We start from the raw sequence: 25,593 nt of genomic DNA, 5'->3' as shown, positions 1-25,593 counted from the left end.
ATGCTAACTTCCTGGTTATTTTTGCAGTGAACAAAGGGAAAAATACCAGAAAAGGGTGGAGTATTTACAGTGTAATATTTTTAACCAAGAAAGAAAAAAATTCATATATTAATTTTACACTGAAAATATACTGAAAATACATATTAATTTTATATTGAAAGTGGCAACATAGTAATAGTTCTGCATGAGTGATTTTTTTCTGCTGCTTTACATGTACTTTAGAAATTTCTACACTAAGTATATAGTATTTTTATAATAAAAATTATTGTGAAAACAGCATTATTATCTAGGCATAATGTGATTCCACAAAGTAAAGTCTAAAAGTAGCGAATCCAAGCATGTTTTCCATACATTTTCCCAAGAAAATATATCTCCTTAGAAAAGTATAGGCAGGCTCTCTGAGGAGTAGCCATAATTTTAATTAGCAGGATAGGAAGAAAATAAGTTATAGAGAAGAAAGTAACGCCTACATCACAGATCTGTGGAGAGAATCTAATAATAGCCAACAGGGGTCCAAGTGTGCTATTGATGCTCTATGCTTCATGATCACTATGGTATGGTGGTGGGTAGGGGGCCATATGTGAAAAGAATGAGGAGTTCTCTAAGGAACTTGGAAATAAGCAGAAAATTGTTCACAGAATTAAAAATACATAATCAAAACAAAATTCATCATAGCAGAGATATCACTGAAAGGCAAGAGAAAGATCTGAATCATCTGAAAGGTAGGGAAAGATCCCTAGGTCTGCAAGACATAACAATAACCACAATAAGAGGCAATGATATGTGTACACACCACCAGAAGAGGAGGTCACTTTTGTTAAGTCAAGCAAGAGATAAGAGAGGACAAATCACAAAAAGCCTATTCAAGAACTGTTTAGAGGAGAGAGAATTTGAGTATTCTGGCTCAAAAATATGAACCATGTGGTCCCAGTGGTGCCTGGACAACAGGTTATCAACTTATGGTATGAATCATATAATCAACTCCATTTATGGCTGCAGGCTAACTAAAGAAGCTTAAGGGCATGGGCCTAGGAGGCAGACTAACTGGGTTCAAATCCTGGCTCTACCACTTTACTGGTATATGACACTGGGGTAATTACAAAATCTTTCTTTATAGTTTCTGCATCTGAAAAATGGGGACACAGAACCCATCTCACAGGGTCACTGTGAGGATTAAATGACTTAATATAAAACACAACAGTGGCTAGCAGAAAGTGCTCAACAACATTAGTCAGTAAGACAGGAGACCAGAATCCAGGTTGTGGTAAATTTATCAAGATAAATTCCACCTGAAGCAACCTGACACTAGCCTGATCAATCTCTATGTGCATCTGTCTTTTACAAAGGGCATCCTTGGAATAAGGAAAAGAACAGGATTTATAAGAAGAGTGCCTCAAGATGCCAGGTTAACAAAGATGTATTAATACAGGTTTGCAATTTTGTGGCCATGAAGGTTTAGTGCGTAAGGTAGCTCACAGAGAAGTAAGAGGCAATCTTACAAAGATGAGTAATTTTAAGAACAATTTATCAGGAACAATAAAATGATTAAAATATGGACATCACAGAACACAAGAGAGTGGGTAATACAGAAAGAGGACGTTATCAGTACATTCATATTATAAACAGATAAATTCTGTAGAAATTTACCCAATCTCCTTAATTTCCACAATTCAAAGTATTCCACAATCCTGTCCAACTCTATCCATTTGGTCGAATTTCCTAATGTAAGTTCAGGTAAGCTCCTTAAAGTCCTTCCCTTAGAGTAGGCTTATGCTTCATCTGACAATCTCAGGAAACGGTCTCTGATTTGTTTAATAATTTACACATTTATCATTTGTGCTACTGAAATACCTTGTCAGCCACAGGCAAGAGGGTATTATACAGGAAAAAACACAGGATTTGGAGTCTAAAGACATGAGCTTAATTTCAACCTCTTTCATAGCTGTACAATCCCAAAAAGGTTACCTAAATTTTGTAAGCCTGTTTATTCATCTATAAAATAGATAATAAAACCTCCTATAAAGTATGGCTGCATATTGGATTGACATATGATACAGGAAAATACTGTGTAAATTTTAAAGAACCATATAAATGTTAGTTATCAATATTATCCTCTCCTAGTTTCTACTTGCCAGTATCATTTATCACCTTAAGAAAAAACCTTATATATAATATTGTCTTAACCATTATTCATGTACAAATCTTATATTAAAATATACTTTACAGTCTATTGTTCAAGCACCATGCTATGCACATGCTGACTATTTATTATTAGATTGTATTTCAATTACTCCCGTTTCCCCTTTTTCCTCTTTTTCTATTGCACTTTGGAAGCACAAGAGAACTAAATTTTATTTCAGTTGGATTTGATGTCCACAGACATTAGCTTATACTTAGCTATATAAATAACTTTCTTTCCTTGAAAGCTAAAGTTGAATCACCAAATTATAGCCTTTTCACCACAAATGGAGACAAAAACAAACATTTCTTATTTTAATGGTTATGTTTCTCAGGCCAGTTAAATTTTAATTACAAAGGAAGTCACAAGTTTTCAGGATTAAAAATGATATCTCAAAAATCAAACATTCAGCCTTGCTCCTTCTAAAGTAGCAACTATTCCTTAACATTTGTGACAATTAATTTAAATTTGTAAGTGATTCTACTTTCTATTCCCCTATAACTGCCTTAGAAACTGATGACAACAGGTTCTTTTCAGTCTGAGAGAACCAGGAAGAGACAAACATTTCACTCAAGTCAGCTAACATATCACTATAGTAGTTAGCATCAGAGAAAACTGGGAAACAGCAATACTTGTGCTGCAAACCTATAGTTTTCATGTGTGCCAAATCCACCAGCATTAAAACCAACAAATCTCTCATTTTATTAGAAGAGAGGGCTTGTTCTTCTAGTTAAACAAACAAGGCATTTAAAATGGTAAATCATATGGCTCAGTCTTCAAATTGTCCAAGGGTTAGAATTAAGTTTACCTCAGAGGGAACATACTGTTCCACAGCTGTAGCAACAGTTGCACAACAAATCCAGAGCAATACAATCACCGAGAGGACAAGAGTAGTGGTTAAAATCCAGCCAGAGTTACTGAAATATCAATAATTAGTCATATTAAAATGTCATAATAGATTATTAATAATTAAAGGCAGTCAAGCTTATATACTTAGCTTATTAATAAAATCAAAATTTTATATGTACTATCTTTAAAACAATTAAAAACAAACATGCAGATATAAATATAAAAATAGCTACTGTATTTGGGTGGTATGATGTCTTTTCTTCCATTTATAAAGCTTCTATAACACAGCTATACTATCTTTTTAATTAAAAAAACACATACATTGACTTTCTGCTAAACATATAAAATTCAATCAATTTACTATCAGATATTTTTTTAAATTACTAAATGAGATAAGGTGAATAAAAGTGTTGGATAAATTTCACAGTTATACAAATAACATACTAGTTCACAAGATACTATGATGATGTTCACTTTAAGAAAACCCAATATTATAAAGTGTTAAGGAATAAAATAGGTAAATTATGAAACATTTATTTTATAAAAGGATTCACAACAGGTTTACAAAAGTCAGCTTCCGTAGAACACTTAAAATATTTGCCACAATTCTACTTAAACCTCCATTTACAGGAGCACATCTGTTACTAGGCATTCTGTAACCAATACAGCATACCTTAATAAAGAGGATAGTTATAGTTTCCTTATGATTAAATTATCTTAGGTAAATTTAGCAACTTGAGGTTTAAAAAAAATTTTTTTAATTGATCTATTGTTTGCCAAACTATAGATTAAGGTTCAAAGAACAGGAAAAAGTCAAGCTATTCTTAAACATTTAAAAGTCTACTTCTGAAAAACTGTATAATACGGTAAGTCCCTAATTTTCACATATGCTGCCTGATACTGCCTAATGAAAAAAGCTTTACGTGACTTACTTCCACAACCCATTCATTGGTTTGCCAACATTTGAACATGCTAAGAAAACAGAGTATGGAGTCACTATTTATGTCCCAGCAAAAGAGACAGACTTTGGAATATGAATTGTTTCTAAAAGCAGGGAACTTCCACACAATGCTTTAAGTATACCAATTTAGAAAGATAATAAAGTAAAAATATTTTTAATGAAAAACACCCACTCTCCTCTACATGTTCCAGCCTTCAACTGCCTACTAAAGAATTTCTTCCTATGATATGAGAAGGGCATGTTTGATATCTGAACTCTAGTAGCAACTGGTTAAACCAAAAAACTGGGGCTCAGAGTCTATATTCTTCTTCAACCTTCATAACAAAACAATCTCAACTATCTTCATTATGTCCTGTTCTCCTCCAATGCCTAGTTCAAGCTCATAATCTCTGGCCTGATTTACCACAGCTCTCCAACCTGGTCCTCTGATCCTCTCATCTATGATCTAAACCTTCATTCAGAAGCCTCTCTGATCATTTCTGGTTACTATTTAGTTCCTGCTTACCTGGTTTAGTCAAATCTCTGACTCTTCTGACCCTCTACACCTATTAACATCCCTGACGCATTCAGCAGGAAGCTTTAAACCCTCCCCCCCAAAACACCAAAAAAAGAAAAAAACAAAACAAAAAACAAAAAAAAGCAAAGTAGACTTGGGTGTACTCTTTGTATGAAGTGTGTGTGTATGATATATAAGTCATTATTGCGCTGTTCATTGTTTACATGTCTGTCTCTACTGTATCTGGGAATTCCATGAAGGCAGATGCTGAACATCTTTCTTTAGGTTTCAAATCCCTAGTATAGTGCACGGCACATAACAACCCCCCGAACCCCGCCCCCCCCCAAAAAAAAAAGTCAAGTAAAAAATTGAGTTATGACCTCAATTTCCAATCGGGAGGCAAAGGGTGCCTACATAACACTTATATGGTAAAATAAAAAGCTGCAGAAAGAGCCACATAGAGTGGCTAGGTGGTCTTGCCTGTAACAATGAAAAAATCATGGCCCTTTAGGAAGTAGGCAGCTAGAGCAGAATAGGATGTTTAGAAGTTGGGTTTGAATTTTTTTCCCCCCTCTTTTGTAAAGGAAAATAAGGTGTGTTTTTTGTTGGAAACAAAACATAGGTGAACCTGCTCCCTGCCTGGCCTCTCTCCTACCCCTGCAGGGGTGTGGGAATGGGCAATCCTGGCAGGAGAGACCTAGATTTGAATTTTAACATAGTGACTATATAAACTTGGGGATAGCTGATACAGTGTAGAAGCTATAATAATTCATGTTTTGTGCACATAAATTTCTAATAAATCTTTAGTTATAAAATTAGTTGTTTCCTAAATTAAACATATACAAAATTATTTTTAAAATATTAGATTTGAAAGATAAACATAAAATACAAGGGCAAAATGTTAAAGGGTAGTAAGTCATCAATAAGATGCCAAGTAGTGCAATATTAAGAAAATATTGTATTGAGAAAAAACTGAAGGTTATTTGGGTTTCATAAAACTATCAAATTACAACAAAAATCCTCAATACTGGAGAGAAAAGTTCCTTTTCTTTACACAAGATCAAAAGCAGGTTTAGAAATGAAAAGAGAAAACTTATAGTTAAGTTCTCATTTTCTCAGTTTTTAAAGAATTTTGTTCAATAAAATGTATTGCTTTTTAGATTCCATACATATTGTATCTGATAAAACCTGTTGAGCAATTACTTCTAAGAAATTACAGGAAGCTTACAGTTTGGACTACTGCAGTGCTATATCTGAGATGGAACAGCCCACTAGAGCATATACACTATGAGGGTAAGGACTAATTTACTGATGCACTAAAGTGCTTGGCTTTGTGTCTGACACGAAGTAGATAGATAATTATCAGTGTCATGGTCTTTCTCTCTTTCCCGTTTTTGGGCAGGGTCAGGGGCTCATACCAGTACTCCTTGGAGGAATGGAAGCACGCATACTTTGATAAGAGCCTCATCACCCTGAGAAGGCTTGATATTGCTTCCTAGGAGGGCAGAACATTCCCATAAACCCTGTCTACCCCTTTAGAATCCTAGCACAAAGTCAACACTCCTTAGTAGAGAACACAAAGCCCTTCATAATCTATATCCCTTATTATCTCCTGTAGTCTCATACCTGATTATGCAGACAAAAACTAAAACGTGAACCCCAAAACACTTAGACATATTTTAAACTTAATTTAAATGTCTTTAAAGTCCGCAGAAGTGCATTTCTTAACATAAATCAAGTACTCCTTACAAGAACAAGAATGCTTTTTACTGTGAAAAAAACTACCTGCTTGGATTTTATTAAAGTAGTTCGTGTATTACCTTTTAAACAAACGAAAACATCCAAAGGTAACGTTTGGATAGGGAAAAAAAACTAAAAAGGCTTTTAATTTGAGCTGCTAAAATTTGATACAAGTCAGATTTTATCTCCTATAAACATAATAAATAGGAATACGTACAGAGAGAGGCATCTTAAAAAGCTATCATTTTCTCCATCTTCAAGAGAGCTCCTATGTGCTTGTGAATTTCTCATTTGCAGATCTATCAAAATAACAAGGTACAAGTAACAGTATCCTATATTCCAAAAGCTCATCTCAAATGACTATTTCTAGATACATATATTCTACAGATGTACAGTTGTTTTTTAAGTGTGATCTGATACAGTTTATAATGAATGAAAGTTCCCGACACATCAAATACCAAATGAGTATTCTACCAGATTATGGATTTCCTATTTTATTCACTGATGCTTTCTGTTTAATTACATATCAGTTTCAATGATAGAATGTGGTTCTTTCTAGTCTAATCAAGGCTAAAAATAGTCTTGTATTATGTGTTATCATTATCTACCCACCCCCACCCACCAAAATAATTAGAAGGTTAACTATTAACAGTATTTAACAATAGAACAGGAACTCATACTTTCAGGGCAGTTACCATATGTGGTTAATTTATTGGGAAATATCAGAATATTTGATTAGTTCACACTCAAAACATCTTTCAAAGTAAACTAAACGTTTTAGAATGGTAGATCTCAAAGTGTGGTTCCCAGAACAGCAGTATCAGCAAAATCTGAGAACTTGTTAGAAATGCAAATTCTTTGGTCCTATTCCAGACCTAGGGAATCAGAAACTTCAGAGGTGGGGCCCAGCAATCTGTGTTTTCACAAGCTCTCCAGATGACCCTGATGCACACTGAAGTTTGATAACCACTATTTTTAGAAACTATCTACTCAACTCCATTAGTGTAGAAACAAAGACACAACCAACTCCACCACAACCTGTTTTAACTACTAATGTTTTTATCCCAAGCTACTTAAACAAAACTTACAAGACATTTTGCTTAGAGATGATTCTCTCAAATCTGTAGGTTCCTGCTCCAACTGTGGTGCATACTGAATTTCTGGCTTAGACTAAAATGATAAGGAAAGCAATTAAGTCATTTGTACTTTCTAAGCTTTTTTACAGTAACAAGTGCTATAACACATTATCTCTAGAAACATTTAAATTGAGAAAATGTAACAGAAGTACGGTATAAAAAAGAAAACACATTAACCGCAATATATTTTAATTGTACTTCCTGAACATCAAGTCTGGTGCCTTGCAAAGAAATAGATTTCAGGCATTATCAAGTATTTACTCAGTTTAACTTATTAGCCACATTAAAAAAAAAAAAAAAAAAACCAGAGGGACAAATTATGATATGCTGCATTAAATACTTGACCCTACAAAAAACAAAAGCATTCTAATTCTAGTTGATCAGGAATAATTTAGCAGACTGCCAAAACTTGTGGAAAAACACATTATTTCTTTTTTTCTCATCTGAAACATTCCATTCTTCCCAAAGTATGAGTAATTCATAAATCTCACAGATAAACACTCTACACTTTAGATCTTCTATATAGTTCTGATCCTCTGGAGTGGGGATTTCTCCAGTCCAGTTATGCTCAAGTTACACAAATTAAGAGAGAGAAAGAGAAGACTGCTAATCTCACATTTAATCAAGAATGTATAATATGTGGTTTGTAGCTGTAAGTACCCCAGAAATGTATGTGAGGTATATGTAACCTGAGTTGGTTAAACTTAATCCATTGCTATGGGTGTGAACCTCTTATAAGTAGGGCCTTTTGATGAGGTTACTTCAGTTAAGGTGTGGCCCAACTCTATCAGGATGCCTTAATCTTATTACTGGAAGTTTTTATAAGCAGAATGAAATTCAGACAGTGAGAAAAAGCTGTGGAAAGCAAGAAGGTGATATTCAACAGAACTTAGAAGTGAAGGGAGAGACCAGGAGAGGCATCTACGTGCTTTGCTATGTGACAGAGAAGCCTAGAACCAAGGATCACCAGCAGCCAGTCCCAGAATGGCAGTCTTCAGGAAGAAAGCATTGCCTTGATGACACTTTGATATGGACTTTCTCTCAGCCTCAAAACTGTGAGATAATATATTCCCATTGTTGAAGCCAATCCTTGCATGGTATTTGCTGGAATAAGCAAGGAAACTAAACATATGAGGGCTCCTCTCTGAGAGTCAATCTAAGCTTTAACTTGAGTAGTTTTAGATATAAAAGTTTTCCGTAAATGTAAAGAGAAAATCCCTTATGTGTTTTACTTTTTATTGCCAAACAGGGAATCTAAGGTTCAAGATAGTACTAAAAATTGTATACAGCCTTGCAGTAAGCCACTCAATTAGCAATCACTGTTATATGAGAGGAAGACAGAGGTACAACATAATTTTCTGGCTAGTAAATTTGAGGAATTTAACTATCAAATTAAAATGAAGATAACATGGTAAGGTGGTATACTGGCTTTGGAGCTAAAATGACTTGGATCTGAAGCTTCAGTCTGTCACTTACTGGTAATATGACCTTAAATAGTTAAACCATCAGTTTTTTGATTAATAAAACAGGGATAATACCTTATAGAGTTGTCTGAAGATTTGAGATAAATTATGTAAAAGGCCTAGCACATAAGAGCTCTGAATAAATGGCAGGTATTGTATCACAGGGTAAATAATGAGATAGAAAAGTTAGACCTCTTTAGGAGGCAAAATGCTTCTTTAAATTATGTCATATTGCTTTTCTTGAATATCCATATATGATCATACATTTACCACTGTTTACATTCAAAGTGTATTAATTATTCTTCTTTCCCATATCTAGAGATTTCATTTTATCAATTTAACCACTATTTAGAAGAATCAAAATTCTAGTTAGATAAGGACTAGCAGAATTCTAATGGGCAGAAGGAAGAGTAAATCACACTGCATCCCGATGCCCAAAGTTTTCATGCAGGCCAAATAAGTAATTATTATGATTATGATTTTTTTTTTCAGGTACCAGGGGCCAGGAACTGAAGCCGGGACCGTGTATATGGGAAGCCAGCTCTCAACCACTAAGCCACATCAGCTTCCCCGAGTTGGTTTTCTCAATTGTTTTGCTTGTTGTTTGTTTTTGTTTTTTCAGGAGGCACAGGGAACCGAAACTGGGACCGCCTTGTGGGAGGCGGGAGCTCAACCACTTGAGCCACATCTGCTCCCAGTAATTATTATTTGATGGCAAATATCTGGTAAATAGCTGAGTGCATGGCTCTATGCCAAGTCACTCATTTAAGATATAAATATTTACTGTTATTGGTATTTAGATGAATCTATGAAGCACAGTTATCACCTGGAATATAACTATTTTTCCATCATCAGCTTGAAGATAAAAAGTCCATGAAGAAGTTATGAAGCTTTGTGCAGAGTCCATCATGTCACTCCAGAATGACCTCACCAGAGTAAGAGGGAAGAGTAGATGCATTTTTGGCATCAGGGACATGAGCTAAAAAAATAGATTAAATTATGAGAAGAATATTATTTTTTATATACATGTATTTAAGAGAATACCATAATAAAGATTCCTCAAATCCTTATTAGAACAGGACATTAACAATTAAATGAATCTACCATACCATTAGTATTAAACTCTTACTAGTTACCTGTGCAAGTTAACTAAAGCTCAAAATCCCAGGCTATATTAATTTACCACTAAACACATTTATAAGCTACTTGTCACCTCTATCAGATAACATGTGCTCAAGAAATGAAATATTCTATTCTGGAACTATTGTAATTAGTAATGGAAGAAAATGTAGCATTAATGTGGAGAAAAGTGGCCATGGTAGTTGATGAAGGTAGGGAGAGGAAAGAGGAGATATGATGTGGGGGCATTTTCAGGACTTGGAGTTGTCCCAGGTGGTACTGCAGGGACAGTTGCTGGACATTGTAGGTCCTGCCATGGTCCACTGGGTGGACTGTGTGAGAGTGTAAACTACAATGTAAACCACTATCCATGTGGTGCAGTACTCTAAAATGTATTCACCAAATTCAATGAATGTGCCACGATGATGAAAGAGGTTGTTCATGTGGGAGGAGTGGGGTGAGGGGGGGGTGGGGGCTATATGGGGACCTCATATTTTTTTAATGTAACATTAAAAAAAAAAGAAAGAAACCAATTTGAAAACTAGCCCAATGCTCAATATCAGTGGGAAGCAAATCTGCCATAATATACTGAATAATGAATCATATATGCCATAAATTCCCTCATATTCAAATTGTGTGGGGCTATAATTATGTATTTCAGATAATAGAGATCTAAAAATCACACTTAAGAGGGATCCAGTATGAAACCTGTGCAGGGGGCCTTAAGAAAAACGGGGCTACGAATTACGGTCCTGACAAAAGTTCTAAGCACAGTGGTTGTTCCCTGTAGCTATGCAAGATTCTTCAACAAGCCTCCTGATAGGAAGGAGCAAAAGTTAAGACAATCTCATCTATTTCTGCTCCTTTTGCAAGATAGAAACTTAAGGTGGCTAATATTCAGACACAGGAAAGTTTCCTGCAATGTATTCTATACTAAATATAAATTATTTTGGGGTTGTTTGAAATTCTAGATTGTCCATATCACTGGCCCCTCACACTCCCTCATTCAAATTAAGACCACTGAGATTTACTTAGTAGACTCATATACTTGGATCAAGTGAGCCTCATGTAAGAAAATCTAGACAGTTAAAAACCCACTTGATCATTCAACTATATATACTCTTGGCTCTTCTCTCATCCACAGCTTGGTCACCAGACAGGCTTGCTGCTGCAGTAAGCCCTGGGAGAAGGAAGTGAGCAGCATAGGACCAAAATTATGAGAAGTGTCAATAGGGGGCTATAGTAGAGCTAGAAGAATCTCACAGACTTATAGCGTAATAAGACTTCTGACTTGGGTCCAAAAATGTGGAACATCTTAAGATCTGATTAAATAATGACCACCAAGACCTAAAAGGTAATAAGAGTGGAAAGGACAAGCATATCAATTTTCATCTTTAATGCTTTCAATGTAGACTAAATCAGGCTATTATGAACACCAATGGAAAAAAGGGAGAAAAAAATCAATCAAAAGAATATACACGTAAGTGCTCACTTCAGCAGCACACATACTAAAATTGAAACAATTCAGAGAAGATTAGCATGGTCCCTGTAAAGGATGACAAAGAGATCTGTGAAGCATTCCATATTTTTCTAATAATAATAAAAAAGAAAGGAATGGACAAAAAAGAATATACACTTAAAATATGTGAGATGTCTGATAACAGAGTAGCAGGGTAAGGAAAATATTGATGGTCTAAACTGTGTAGAAAACTACTGGTAAGATTTTAACACTACTTGGTTAAAAGTTGACTTCTTAACTCAGTTAAGCAGCACCGGACCCCTCTGAAGCACAAGTGTGGGATGCCATTTGCTAAACTCTAGCTTTGGTTTGGCGATATTTCAAAAGAGGGGCCGCATGGGGTACTAGGAGAGAGAGACCAATTTTAAAAACCAGAATATCTGTAATAAAGATCCAATTTTTCCACTTAATAGCTATGAAAACTTTCAGAGATTATTCACTGGAAAAGCACTTATTGGGATTACAAATTTTAAGAGCTCAGAGACCATACGTGTTTTATTCATCAATGTTATAAGCTAATCGTTACCCATGATAAATCTGTGTCATCTGTATAGGGCAGAAGTTAAACAAAGGATGAGATATGTATCTGGGGAGAGGCCCTTAACCCAAACTGGGGTGAAGGGTGGTTTAGAAGGCTTCACAGATGAATAAATAATATGCCATATTATAAAAAGTATTTTTTGTTCAAATGTAAACAACTAAGAGATAAGGAAAAAAATGGCTCATAAACATTAGAAAAGATATTTAATATTACTCATAAGAGAAACACAAATTAAAACTCTAATAAAATTGGTATGTTGCCAGAGGTTTGGGAGAGGGGATACAGGGAAGTGACTGCTAATGGGTACAGGATTTCATTTTGGGGTAATAAAAATGTGAAATTAGATGATGGGGGTGGTTACACAACTTGTGAAGATACTACAAGCCTCTGAATTTTACTCCTTAAAAGGATGAATTGTATAGTATGTAAATTTTATCTAAAAAAATTGTACAACTTACATAAAGGGTAATTTTGCCCTATTTCTCAAAATTAAAAATGCTATACCTCTTAATCTACCAGTTCTACTCCTATGATTTTATCCTCTACATTTATTCACAAATGGACAAAATATACATTATTTATAATAGAAAAAGATTGGAAACAACCTAAATGTCTACAAATAAGGGACTGCTTAAATAAATTATTACACATCCATACAATGGAATACTATGCAGTGAAAAATGAGTAAATACTTTTTACATATATTTGTATTAAAACAAACACAAAGAATATATGCATATCCTTGTATAAGCATAAAATATCTCCATACTTGTAAGCCTGGGTACATCAACAGAGGAAAACTGAGTAGCTAAGAGATACAGGGGTAGGAGAAACTTGAATTTTGTAACATGTAACTGTACTTCTTAACAAAAAATTAAAGAAAGAGGTTTTCCAACAAAAACAACAATAATCAAACAAACAAAAAAGGTTATCCAGCATTTTTAGAGTGCAGAATATATAAGGTAGAAAATTATAAGGGATAATACTGAAGAGGTAATCAGTATTTGTGATGAGGAGTTTGGACTTAAGCCCATATGTGATGGGAAGTTACTTTAGTACATATGAAAGGAGAATGATATGATGAGATTTCCAATTATTAAAAAATATTCTGGAATAGAGTAATGAATGGACTAGAGAAGATTAAAGTGGGAAAAACTGTTTGGAAGGTAATATAATAATAGAGATGACAAATGATGAGCTGAGTAATGGCAGTGGCAGCTGAGATGGGAAAAAAGGACTCTAGACTATCAATTTTTCTGAGTTTCAGTTTCTTTGTATGCAAAATAGGGATAACATCTTCAACAAACTGAGAGAAACAAAATGAGATAGCTATGAACAATTTTTTAACAGTAAAGCATATTACAAAATTAATCAATTGACTTGTCTGTTTGCAAACATGAATTGTGTTCTGCTGGAAACTAAATATAAAATATAACACCAAAATAAAATACAATTAAGTGGGTGACAATTTAAGCAACATGAGCCTATGTTATTTAAGTAGGCAATTTTCTTTCATACTTGTTCTTGTCTCAATTCAGCGAATGGCAGCTGATTCTGGCAACCAAGATGGCAAGCATATTGCTCATCAGATTGGGAATATGCTTCAGTACATGCTGTAAGAGAAAAATAGTTAAATTAGGAAAAATAGAGAGAAGAGAAAAAGGAAAAAAAGGAAGAATAAGAAAGGAATTGAATTTGGCATTAAGAAATTTTCTTAAAAAGTTTTTCATCAATATAAATTTCCAAATAGTTAGCAAATGTATTGTTATTATTTTTTAAAAGATTTTTATTTATTTTTCTCCCCTTCCCCCCCAGGTGTCTGCTCTCTGTGTACACTCGCTGTGTGTTCTTCTGTGACCGCTTCTATCCTTATCAGCGGCACCAGGAATCTGTGTTTCTTTTTGTTGCATCGTCTCGCAGTGTCATTTCTCCGTATGTGTGCGGCACCATTCTTGGGCAGGCTGCACTTTCTTTTGTGCAGGGGGGCTCTCCTTACGGGGCGCACTCCTTGCATGTGGGGCTCCCCTATGTGGGGGACACCCCTGCGTGGCACAGTACTACTTGTACGCATCAGCACTGCGCATGGGCCAGCTCCACATGGGTCAAGGAGGCCCGGGCTTTGAACCGTGAACCTCCCATGTGGTAGGCGGATGTCCTATCCATTGGGCCAAGTCCACTTTCCAAAATGTATTATTTTAATAAAGCCCCATATCTTCTCCCTTCCACAAGACAATGCTTCAGGTATATTAATTATACACTCAGTTCTAGCCATATGATAGCATTCATACGAGGGGCTCCTCATACCTAAGTTCTGTGTAATGGAAAAAGCATCGGTCTGGCACCTAGAAAACAAGTTCTAACTTTTGGCTCTGTATATGACCTGGGTCGAATTGTTTAACTTCTCTGGCTATTGATTTCTGTATATCTAAAATAGAAGTATCACCACCTACTTTATGGGGCTGTTGAGGGTTGAATGAAATAACATACTTTAATGATTTACACAAACAAACCTTATTATTTTTAAGAACTGGATCACTTAGTTGAGAAGCAAGGGTATTTACTTACCAAGGAAAAAATAAAATGAAGGAATCAATCTAGCACTCTAAATTCTCAGAAAATATTCCACAGCAGGTGATTCTAAAGTTGAAATAGGTCTCTACCAGATAAACTCTTTTCATCTCATTTACTAGACCCATTTCTTTCTTGTGACATAATGCTTCACCACTGTCAGAATTTTATTTTTCTTCCCAACCCAGTCATGCATTTGTAATACAATACACTTCTCAAAGGTGCTAGGAAATCAACTGAACAGTATTATACACACATAAAATGGCCAGTTATGAGAATGAGCTGTAAAGAACAAGGTTTTGATATCAGAAAAGGCAGGTTGTGAATCATGACATATCGAAGGAGGAATGGGTGCCTCCTGCTACACTGAATCAACAGTGTAATGAATGGAGAAAATTCCATTATAGTTCTTTAAAAAGCTAAATCTCATTTTTGTCATGATTACAAGTTTCTTTTATTGGACACATCTCTTTCAGTAAAATGTAAGAATAGTGGTTTAACAGATGACAAAAGACTCTGGTTACTCCTTTTATCAGCATGACCCACAAAGAAGACACTATTAAATACAGAGTTAAAGGACTGATTCAGCAAAAAACTTGGAACTAAGTCAACTAACCTATAATTGAAAGACTTAGGAAAATTATACTATCTATGAAAAGGTAATGATGAATTATAAGTAGAGTAATTACTACTACTAGGTTTGTCTAAACCAAATGCTTTGTTAAACAAAGGTGTCCTTCCCATAGTACAAAATAAACATTATCTCAAAAAAAAAAGGATGAAATTTCTAGAGTTCCTAAAACTCTAACTTCATAATAATTACAATATGCTGGATGACTAGTTTAAATAGTATGTCATCTTCTGAGGAAATAACATAAAAAGCATAACACAACTCAAAGAAAACACCATTGGTACATATTAGTGATGTCATTAGCATAGCATCTTACCAGATTCACATTCTGATTTGGTTCGATTTAAATCAATCCCATCATCCACAAACTGACAAATTGAAAACAGCCTGCAACCTCTCTGACATGCGTATAACTCCTCTTCCTAGGAAGTTCAAGAAAAGGAAGGATTACCAAAAAAATAGTATTTTTTCCTCAGGGGGAAAAATGCAAGAAGAAAGCATAGTTAATAAGGTTTATTATAAACCTTCTATTAAAAATCTTATAATAGAAAGAAAAAATAAATGATAGGACCCAAATAATATCCAAGACCTTTACCTTCCAAAGAAATTTTAGTTCCTCTTTTTAAAAGAGGAAGCTTTGTAGGTAAAAATACCACTCTTTTTCCATATTTTGTGGTCACATTTTGTGGGAAAAAAATTTTTTTAAATAAAAGTAATGGTGACATAATCAGAACTCTAACAGAGGTGAAAATGAATAAGCAAGAACAAGCAAATACCCTAGGGTAATGGCTTATTTCTGTTACATGCATATGTTTACATAAATCAACAGGCTTATAAGAAGTGTCATGACTAGCTTCACATGGCAAGGGCCCTAACAAAACAGGGTATATATCTGAAAAATGTTTATCTGAAAAGAATTTTTTAAAAACTTGGTTACTGTAACTGAAAACACATAAATAAGATAATTGGAATAAGCCAGATCTGGATCAAAATCTTTTAGGTGAGTGATTTATTACAAGTTACATTACCTATTTAAATCTGTTCTCTCCTTGTATAAGGAGACAATAGATAAAATCATCTCCAAGTCCCTCCACAATTCTGGAAGACAGCTATTCCTAGCACCGTGCCTGGGACATAGAAGGTGCTCAATAAATGGTACTAGCATTAATCATAATAATAGATTTTTAAAAACTAGAAGACAATAGTTATAGGTATTGTTGTATATGCATGGAAGCTCATACAGTTTTTCACTACTAGAAAATATTAATTGCTTAATAAGACTACATGGTCAAAAATAATGTGCTCAAGAGGCTTTCCCTGATTAAATGCATACAGTATTTGAAACAAATGAATGTGCATGTTGGAGGGAGCCCCTTCAACTTACTGTGTGATCCACTGTGTATAAACTGGCAAGGACCTAATAAGGAAGGAAACAGCATGTGCATATACCAGTTAGCAACCAATGGAAAACAAAGGTATGCATTTCTTCCCAGCAGAAGGATTAGTAGAATTTATTCAGCAGCAACAATCAGTTAAGAAGAAATGGCTGCAGTCTAATATTTAACAGCTTTATTACACCATTTTCAAGCAAGCACATTTTTTAGATTCCAGTTTTTGTATCATTTATTGTTATGGTGTAATTGAAAGAACTTTTAACGATTAAGATAAATTTCATACCTGAGTAGCTTTTTTCAGTCTTTGTAAAAGAGTGGTAGAATTCTCTTACATCTTTGGAGCGCTCATTTTTCTTTATATTACACAGAGGAAGTTAGCATGAGCTATACCACATGCCATTTCATTTTCAGATATGCTTCTTTTTGTTAAACTCAATAAGCCATCCAGTACCAATTTCAGAAGACAGTATGGAATGGTAAAAAGAGCCTAGATTCAGGAATCAACCCTGGGTTTGAAGCTCCCCCTCATCACTTACTCTGTACAACTGTGGGCAAAATACTAAAACTCCTTGAGCCTGAGTTTCCTTAATTGTAAAATGTGGACAATAGTCTCATGGTTAGCTTGAATATTATGAGCATACACTTATAAAAATCAAAATGATAAAAAATTCTCAATATCATTAATATTATGCTGTACTAATTAGTAAATAGGCATAATATTAATTATATATATAATTGGGGTGCAGATGTAGCTCAAGTAGTTGAGTGCCTGCTTCCCATGTATGAGGTCCTGAGTTCAATCCGTGGTACCGCCTAAAAAATAATGTGTAATGAGCACTTACAGTGTGCCCAGCACCATGCTAATATTCAACATATCATATATGATACCACTTGGCATAGAATAGGTACTCAACTGGTAGCTATTAAGAATTATATCCTTATTCTAAGTGTTTCATGTTCTAGAAAATATTATTCTTCTAAGTAAATATTTCATGCCCTATGTATCCCAAACGACTGGCAAGTTTGTATGAAACATGTCTCCATCTCCTCTGATTTTCAAAATAAGAGCACTACTAAATGGTGTTCTTCAGCAAACATTATCAGTTAGGTCAGTAGGCGGTCCCTCAATGATATTATCTATAGCTTTAGATGCACATTTCCTTATACTGAGCTAAGTCAAGCTAATTATTGTGTGATTATTTAGCACTGCTGATACTATATGCACCAAACTGGTTTTTTGTTTTTTTTTAAAGATTTATTTATTTAATTAATTCCCCCCTCCCCCCGTTGTCTGTTCTCTATGTCTTGTTTCTTTGTCCGCGTCTGTTGTCTTCAGCCGCAGGGGAAGTGTGGGCGGCGCCATTCCTGGGCAGGCTGCACTTTCTTTCACGCTGGGCGGCTCTCCTTACGGAGGTGCACTCCTTGAGCGTGGGGCTCCCCTACGCAGGGGACACCCCTGTGTGGCAGGGCACTCCTTGCGCGATCAGCACTGCGCATGGGCCAGCTCCACACGGGTGAAGGAGGCCCGGGGTTTGAACCGCGGACCTCCCATGTGGTAGACGGACGCCCTAACCACTGGGCCAAGTCTGTTTCCCCCAAACTGGTTTTATAACATATAACAGAAGATACAACTATCTACTGTTTACTGAATGACCACCTGTGTGTTAGGCACTGTGCTAAGAGTTTCCCATATATTTTCTTTAATCCTCATACTAGCACTGTAAGATAAGAGGTTTTTTTTTAGTGACAAAGTTTTGAGAGGTTAAGTGATAAGCAGACATACGTAAGAGTGGAGCTGGAAATGGAACCCAGGTTTGTAAGGTTCCAGAGCCACACTCTGTTAAAAAATGACCAGCCTGGCTCTACTTAGCTTTGTTATTATATGTATTTGTTATGTCTCTTACATTTGGACGCAGAGAAATTATGCAATTGCATTTTTGAAGACAGTTACAAGATAAAATATACTTTAAAACAGGTAAAATATTCTATTTTTTAAAAACAAATAATTCTAAAAAGAGGGAATTGAGATTTATATCTGCACGATAAAAATACCAGACCAAGAAAAGCTATGTGAGCTTGTAAATTCATCTCATTTCTTATAATACACATGGCTGTTTCCTGAACTGCAAAGCACAATAATTCAGATTAGGGTCAACAGAAATCAGTGAAATAAATAAATTAGATATTTTCGGCAATTTTTTTAATAAAAGGCAGCATACTACAGCCAGATTTACAATTGATTCCCACCCCCCCCCCCCCCCTGCTTTTTTACCCTCTACATCTTGTTTCTCCCTCAGGAAAAAAACAAAGCACTATTGAGTGTCTATGTCATCCAATGGAGAACTTCAATCTTTGGTCATAGCATTAAGAGCTACTGGTTTCAAGTCCCACAAATTCTCCTTGAAATGACCTACAGGATTGAATTCTTACTCTTGGCAATGTGATCTTGGAAAATTCACTTAACCTTTCAGAGCCTCAATTTTCTCACCTGTAAAATTCTACTTTGCAGTGTTTTGAGAATTACTGAAAATGGGTGTAAATCCCCCACTGTTCTGGCTAACAGATAGTAGTCAATAAATTTTAAGTCAAGGACATATAGGGAGCCAGATGGTTAAGAGGTCTGGAGGAGAAGAGTTTTAATGAATTTTTTAACAAAAGTCAGATAGTATATCAATCATTAGAAAATAATGGATATTATGAAAGTATCCTTTCAAAATTTTAAATTATTCTCCCAGCATTCTGGTTCATACCACAAATCTACATAGTAAATTTTTTTAAGGGGGGTATTAGAGAGCCCAAGAACTAGAATAGAAAACATATCTAAGTTAAATATAGATCTGCCATATGATCCGCCAATCACACTCCTAGACAAATATTCAGAAGAACTGAAAGCAAGGACACAGACCTTTGTACACTGATGTATGTAGTGGCATTATTCATAACTGCCAAAAGATGGAAACAACGCAGGTGTCCATCAATGGATGAATGAATAAACAAAATGCTGTATATGCATACGATGGAATATTATTCAACTGTAAGAAGAAATGAAGTTGTGATGCATATGACAACATGGATGAACCTTGAAGACATAAGTGAAACAAGCCAGACACAAAAAGACAAATTGTGAATGAGCTCGCTAATATGAACTAAATATAATGAGCAAAGTCATGGAGATTATAGCTGGAAGACTAAAGTCAAAGCAGTTTATGGACTGTAGTAAATGGTAATATATTAGTATTTTTTCATCAAGTGTCAAAAAAAAAGAATTTATGCTAAGTAACAGAAACCATATACAAAGTACTGCATATTGTTTGGCTCCATGTATATAAACTATAAATAAGGTTTGAGTTGTAGAGATAGAACTGAATTGGAAGATATGAATGATGGGGGTGGACAGAGGGATTGAGAGGTGACTGCTGGCGGGTAGAGGGTGTTTCTTTTTGGAGTGATGAAAATGTTCTGATTGCGGCAATGAATGCACAACTCTGTGACTATACCAAAAGCCATTGATTGTACACTTTAGATGGACTGTATGGTGTGTGAATGTATCTCAATAAAATTGCTTTTAAAGAAAATTACCGGGTAGAAACTTGGAAGACACCTTCCCAACCAAATTAACCAGTTAACATCACAGTTAACAGGACAAATCAATGTCATGTGCTCCCTGATTTGATACAGACATAAATACAGCATCACTACTGAGATATATCTGCCAAGAATGCATAAATTATGAGGAAACATTAGATAAACCCAAACTGAGGGAAATTCTACACAGTAACTGGCTTGTTCTCTTCAAAAACGTCAAGGTCATGAAAGACAAGGAAAGAAGACTAAGGAACTGTTGCATATGGGAGAAGACTAAACACAGCACACAACTTTGAATGTATTACATAAAGGACATAATTGGATAATCAATCATATTTGAATGGGATCTATGGATTAGATAATAGTGCTGGATGAATTTTAATTCCCTGATTTTGATGGTTACACTAGATTACATGGGAAAAGAATCCCTGCACACCAAAATATAAGAGCATAATAGGGCATTGTGTCTGCATCTTATTCTCAAATGGTTCAGAAATGTTAACAAGGAGGGAATCTGAGTGGAGTATACAGCAGTTCTGTGCACTATTTCTGTAATTTTTATGTATATTTGAAATTGTTTCAAAACAAAAAAGGGGGGTGGGGAGCCCCAAAACTAGAATGCAAAACATATCTTAGTCCAATTTCAGGCCAAATCAATATTAAAGAGCTTCCCTATACAATCCTCTTAATGGTAAAAGGTTTATAAACAGAGAAAAGGCAATGTATTTAGGGACAGTATTCACTGATTTAACTCTGGAAGTCAGGGGATGTCACTTCTCTCTCTTGCTGTGTTAATCTCTGCCTCTGAAAAATTAGGATAATCCCCTCTTCCAACAATTTTTCTTGGAAATCAATAACCCTCATGCAATGTAAAATCCAGCAATAATTAGACATGGGAAATGCACAGCATTTAGAACTTTCCATTTCAAGAACCTAAAAGTACTTGCCAATCAGCAATAACCCAAACTTCATTAGAACTGTCCTTATGGTCGCTTTGTAGTTTAAGAGAGCAAAGAGGGCTAGCCACAATGGTTAAGCAAACAGTATTGAAGAGATGAGGGGAAAACAAGGAGAACAAGACCAGAAACATCAGCAAAAGCTCTTATAAAGAAAGGCAGGACAGAAAGGGGCGCATATACCTAAATTATATATGGGTAAGGGTGGGAGAGTCACCAATCAATTCACTATGTTGAGCAGGGGAGTGAATGTGGCTCAAGCGGTTGAGCGCCTGCTTCCCACATGGGAGGTCACGGGTTTGGTCCACAGTGCCTCCTAAAAACAAAACAAACCCCCCCCCCAAACAAAAACAAAAAACAAACAAACAAAAAACAACTCAGGGGAGACTATGTGGCTCAGTGGTTGAGAGCCAGCTTCCCACATACGAGGTCCGGGGTTCAATTCTCGACCTCAGGTACCTCAAAAAAAAAAAAAAAAAAAAAAGTTGAGTAAGCAGAGTCCTAAAGACGCCAGGAAAAAACCCCTGAGGCGTGGGATGGAATCAAAAGGCGGCAGCCGCAGGGAGGGGGCAGGATTGAGAGCAGAGTGACTCCTCTACGTACGGTCAGAAACTCGCCCTCCCCCCCCCTAGGGCAGGTCGCCAGTCTTTTCCCACTGCAGAAATTCCCTGTCTTCTGCACTAAATGACAAATTTCTAGAAAGCAGAAACTCCTTTTCTATGATAGTCCAGTATCTAAGTGGCAGCGCCGTGCATACAGTAACTCAACCCAGGAAGAAAGTCCTTCCTGTTCCCTCCCAACTCCCTGGGCAGACTTAACATTTTTCATACTGTAGTGGAATTGTCTACTCGTGTGATTCTTTGGTACAGAGAGGCGGTAAACATGCGTTATGAACTAACCTTTCCTCTGCAAATCCTCTGTCCGTACCACACCTCCTCCCCCCCCTTACTAGAAGGTAAATTCCACTAGGTGGGGACCCGCATTAATCATCCCCATCTATCTCCCTTCCCCAAGCGCTAGTCTCCCCTGCTGCCTGGCAAGCTCCTGAAGGAAAGGGATGGTGTCTTTCTCAGCTTTGTGTCCCCGAGCCTATCACAGGATAGGTGAAGCACAAACTTCCGGTAGTTACAGCAGGAGCGGGGTGCGGGCAGGATTAGGCAAGAAAACGAGTTACATGGGTGGGAGACAGCAGCTGAGGGACGGATGCAACTACCAAGTTGCCAGAACCGACGGAGGTGGGAGGAAGGAAATGCGCGGCCGGGGAGGGGTCGTTGCCCGGATCCGACGGGCCCTACCTTGGGGTAGGTGTGCAAGGGATAGGTTAACTGACAGGCCCGGTGGCAAGACGCCGTATCCCCCAAGACCGAGTCAAACGCTTCAGCCGAAGCGGTTCCTGAGCCTCCAGCCAGGGCCATGGTCAGCAGCAGCAGTGGCGGGAGCCCCAGCTGGGCCCTGACCCAGAGGTTCCCCTTCAGCACCGCCATTTTGTTCCCCTCTGTCACAGCCGCTCAGCTTGTTGCTGTTTTGTTTTCAAGGCTTCCTCCTCCTTCCGGAGCCGGCCCCACTGGCCACGGCTTCCGCCTCAGCCGTCTTCTCGGCTCCGCCCCGACCTGCCGGAAACTGCCTGCTCCAGCCCCTCCTCTCGGATTACGAATTCCGCCTCGGCCGGCGTGAAGAGAAGTACCCAACCATCGCGAGCATTGGGGAGAGCGGGTTTCTGGCCTCTTCCCTCCGCGGGGCACGCTGGGTGTTGTAGTTCATTGCGGGTGGAAGACCCACGGTGCGGTCGGGAAAGTTAGCCTCGTAGAACTACCGCAGCCCTGGGCGCGCCTTCAACTAGCTCCCTTCGCAGTGCGTTCTGGGGAGTGTAGTTCGCCGCAGCCCTTAGGCTTTCTCGGGACCAACTGAGCTTCTTCAGAGGAACTATTGCCCTGGGAGGAAGCGTATTTTACTTCCGGCACCGGCGGTCCGAACGTGGGCACCTCAGAGAGTGCACTCTTAAGGGGATCAGTTTTTCTTGCACCGGCTGCTGCCAGGACCGCTTTTCTTGGTGGGTCTCACGTTGTTTGGTGGCCCTTCCTGGACTTGCGAGTGCTCAAGACAGAGGAGGAGGAGGTTTCCAGTTGCTAGAGGAGGCAGAGCATTGCCGTCGAGGTCCTCTGGCCACCGTTCCTAGAGATGGCTGCTTGCTCTGGGGAGCCCAGTGAGGCCAGGAGGTGGTCGTTGGTTGCTGATTACTAGGGAGGCATTTTGGGTTGTGGATGGGTAGTAATTAAGAGGGCTTCGTTGTGCTCAGTGGAACCCCTAATCCTGCTACAGCCCAAGTTGGAAGAGGCTTTAGAAGTCAGAGTTTCAACGCGTGGCCCAATAGTGGGAATCCTCTTCACAGGTGTGCCTCTAGAAGCTAGGAGCCTCTTGTCTCAGGAAGTAGGCCGATCATTGTATATAGTTTCAGTTTTTAGGAAGATTTTTCTTTTTCTAGAGAAAATTTTCCTTCTTGCAAATTCCATTTAAGAGTCCTATAGTTCAGGAATGCTTCCAGAGTGTATAGGACCCAATATTCTGTGTCACTTTGGGAAACATATTTCACAGCAGTCTTGGTGAAGTTTTAGAATCTGACCTTTTTCTTGAGCAGAATTCACTGCAAGCCTGTGGAGGTAGTTGGAGTTGCCCCTAGCAATGGATAAATTCGTCATTCGAACACCTCGAACCCAGAATAGCCCTCAGAAGAAAGATCCTGGAGGAAAGATTTACAAGCAGGCCACGATTGAATCTCTGAAGGTGAGAGGGTATCTGAAACTGGAGAAAATATGCCAAGGACTGTAATAGCAGGCTGGTGCTGAGGGGATAAGGAAGACCTCTGAGTCATTTTTTGACATGCCCCCTCCTCAAAGTGTACCTGACCTCTCTTTTGTTACCCCTACACCCTGCACAGACTTCAATGTATCAATTCCCACTCCTCTGCTACACTTCTCTAATTCTTGCTTTATGGTGTGTTTTGCTAGGTGGTAGGACAAGCCCTTCCTCATTCTTCTTCTTTAGCAAAGTTTTCATATCTATTAGGAATGGTAAAGTACCAAATATGATTCTATGTACCCTGTATAAACTCAGTAAGGACTGAGTGATGATACTAAATTCTTATGTCTTAATGGCCAGAATTGTATCATGGGCTCCACAGTTACAAGTAAGACCAGAAAGAGACTATATTAATGGTCCCTTTCTACCTCAAACTTAATCTAATTTCTGTTAGCAAGAAAGAGACAAGGAATGGATACAGGAGCAGGGTAAGCAACCATAAGTGAATAATGGTCATAGGTACCCAATAAATAATAAAGTAACTATTGTTTGTCTAAAAAATGTGATTCGTAATTAGTTGCCTTTGTCATCTTGAACCTCTCCTCCTACATTTCTGACATTTCTTTCAGTTTCCTTTATTCCCCCTTGCCTTTCTTTTAGATCCCTAATGTTTGTCCTCCTCAGAGCACTGTCACATTTTATGTATTTGACTAGGGTTCCCTTATCCAACCCAAGGCTTTCTGTGCTGATGACTGCCAAATCTGCACTTCCAGCCTAAATCTCTGAAGGTGAAAGGAGATCTAGGGCTAGAGAATATGTGCAGAGGACTGTGAGAGCAAGGTGGCATTCTGAGTACTTGACTTACATACTCAGCAGGATACTTCTGATTATCATACAGGTTTACTGTATTAGTCAGGGTTCTCTAGGGAAACAGAATTAACAAGAGATGTCTGTCAATAGTATGCGATTCTATAAGAGTCTCTCACGCAGCTGTGGGGATACACAAGTCCAGGTTCCACAGACAGACCACGACCAGAGGCTGCAATGAAAGTCCAGTGAAAGTTCTTGATGAGTTCTGGGAGATGTTGGCTGTCCAAAGATGAGCTGGGAAATTCTCTCTCAATGCTGCAATCAATTCCCCTTTTAAGGCATTCAGCTGATTGGGTTAAGCGTCACTCATTTCTGATGGCAATCTCTCTGATGTAATTATAACCAGCTATTTATGATTTACCACTGCAGTAAGGGCAATGGTGACTAAAGTCCATAAATGCCCTTGTATTACAGTTAGCTCAGTGCTTGCTTGACCAAACAACTGGGCACAGTTACCTGGCTGAGTTGACAAAATAGCCTAACCATCACACTTGCCATACCCAAGTTTGAAAGCAGCAAAGGAGAGTATAAACAGAAGCCCTGGGTTCCAGGGTCTACTGTGCAACTAGGTGATCTTTGGCAAGCTGTTCCCTTCTGTGGGACCTCAATCTCCTCATCTGTAAAACGAGGGGGCTGAACTACATTTTTTCTTCAAGGCAATACTATTGTCATTTGGGACAAGATAATTCTTCATTATTTGGAGCTGTTCCATGAGTCGTAGAATATTTAGTATCCCTGGTCCTTGTGCAGTAAATGCCAATAGCACCTCCTATTGGGATAACCAAAAATA

At 37.4% G+C, this 25,593-nt stretch overlaps 2 protein-coding genes and 2 non-coding genes across 7 annotated transcripts in view; 2 read left to right on the top strand and 2 right to left on the bottom strand.

The window, feature by feature from the left end:
* Positions 1 to 22,838, bottom strand: part of TMEM59 (transmembrane protein 59) — a 40,071-nt gene extending 17,233 nt beyond the window's left edge. For 2 of the 4 annotated variants that reach the window (XR_011649665.1, XM_023592631.3), the window contains exons 1-8: positions 22,433 to 22,758; positions 16,587 to 16,619; positions 15,519 to 15,624; positions 13,522 to 13,616; positions 9,651 to 9,803; positions 7,314 to 7,395; positions 6,443 to 6,524; positions 2,988 to 3,096 (exon numbers count right to left, since the gene is read on the bottom strand). Coding sequence is in view for 2 of the 4 variants with exons in the window: in XM_023592631.3 (XP_023448399.1) it covers positions 2,988 to 3,096; positions 6,443 to 6,524; positions 7,314 to 7,395; positions 9,651 to 9,803; positions 13,522 to 13,616; positions 15,519 to 15,624; positions 16,587 to 16,619; positions 22,433 to 22,621 (849 nt within the window). In the remaining 2 variants the exon portion in view is untranslated. Of the gene's footprint in view, positions 1 to 2,987; positions 3,097 to 6,442; positions 6,525 to 7,313; positions 7,396 to 9,650; positions 9,804 to 13,521; positions 13,617 to 15,518; positions 15,625 to 16,586; positions 16,620 to 22,432 lie in introns of all 4 variants that reach the window. The other 2 variants (XR_011649666.1, XM_004448852.4) reach the window with 2 other exon arrangements.
* On the top strand, positions 11,428 to 11,533 carry LOC111758708 (U6 spliceosomal RNA). Its single transcript, XR_002792890.1, has one exon. It is a non-coding gene; the product is annotated as a U6 spliceosomal RNA (small nuclear RNA).
* On the bottom strand, positions 18,877 to 19,008 carry LOC111758709 (small nucleolar RNA SNORA25). Its single transcript, XR_002792891.1, has one exon. It is a non-coding gene; the product is annotated as a small nucleolar RNA SNORA25 (small nucleolar RNA).
* Positions 22,839 to 23,004: 166 nt separating the features above from the next.
* The window catches only part of TCEANC2 (transcription elongation factor A N-terminal and central domain containing 2), a 59,044-nt gene continuing 56,455 nt past the window's right edge, over positions 23,005 to 25,593 (top strand). Inside the window, exons 1-2 of the mRNA XM_004448849.5 lie at positions 23,005 to 23,187; positions 23,773 to 23,918. Of these exons, the coding sequence (XP_004448906.1) occupies positions 23,817 to 23,918 (102 nt within the window). The 5' untranslated portion in view covers positions 23,005 to 23,187; positions 23,773 to 23,816. The remainder of the gene's footprint in view (positions 23,188 to 23,772; positions 23,919 to 25,593) is intronic.

Source organism: Dasypus novemcinctus, chromosome 9 (assembly GCF_030445035.2).
Source record: "Dasypus novemcinctus isolate mDasNov1 chromosome 9, mDasNov1.1.hap2, whole genome shotgun sequence".
Lineage (NCBI taxonomy): Eukaryota > Metazoa > Chordata > Mammalia > Cingulata > Dasypodidae > Dasypus > Dasypus novemcinctus.
This window is presented reverse-complemented; position numbering and strand designations above follow the sequence as displayed.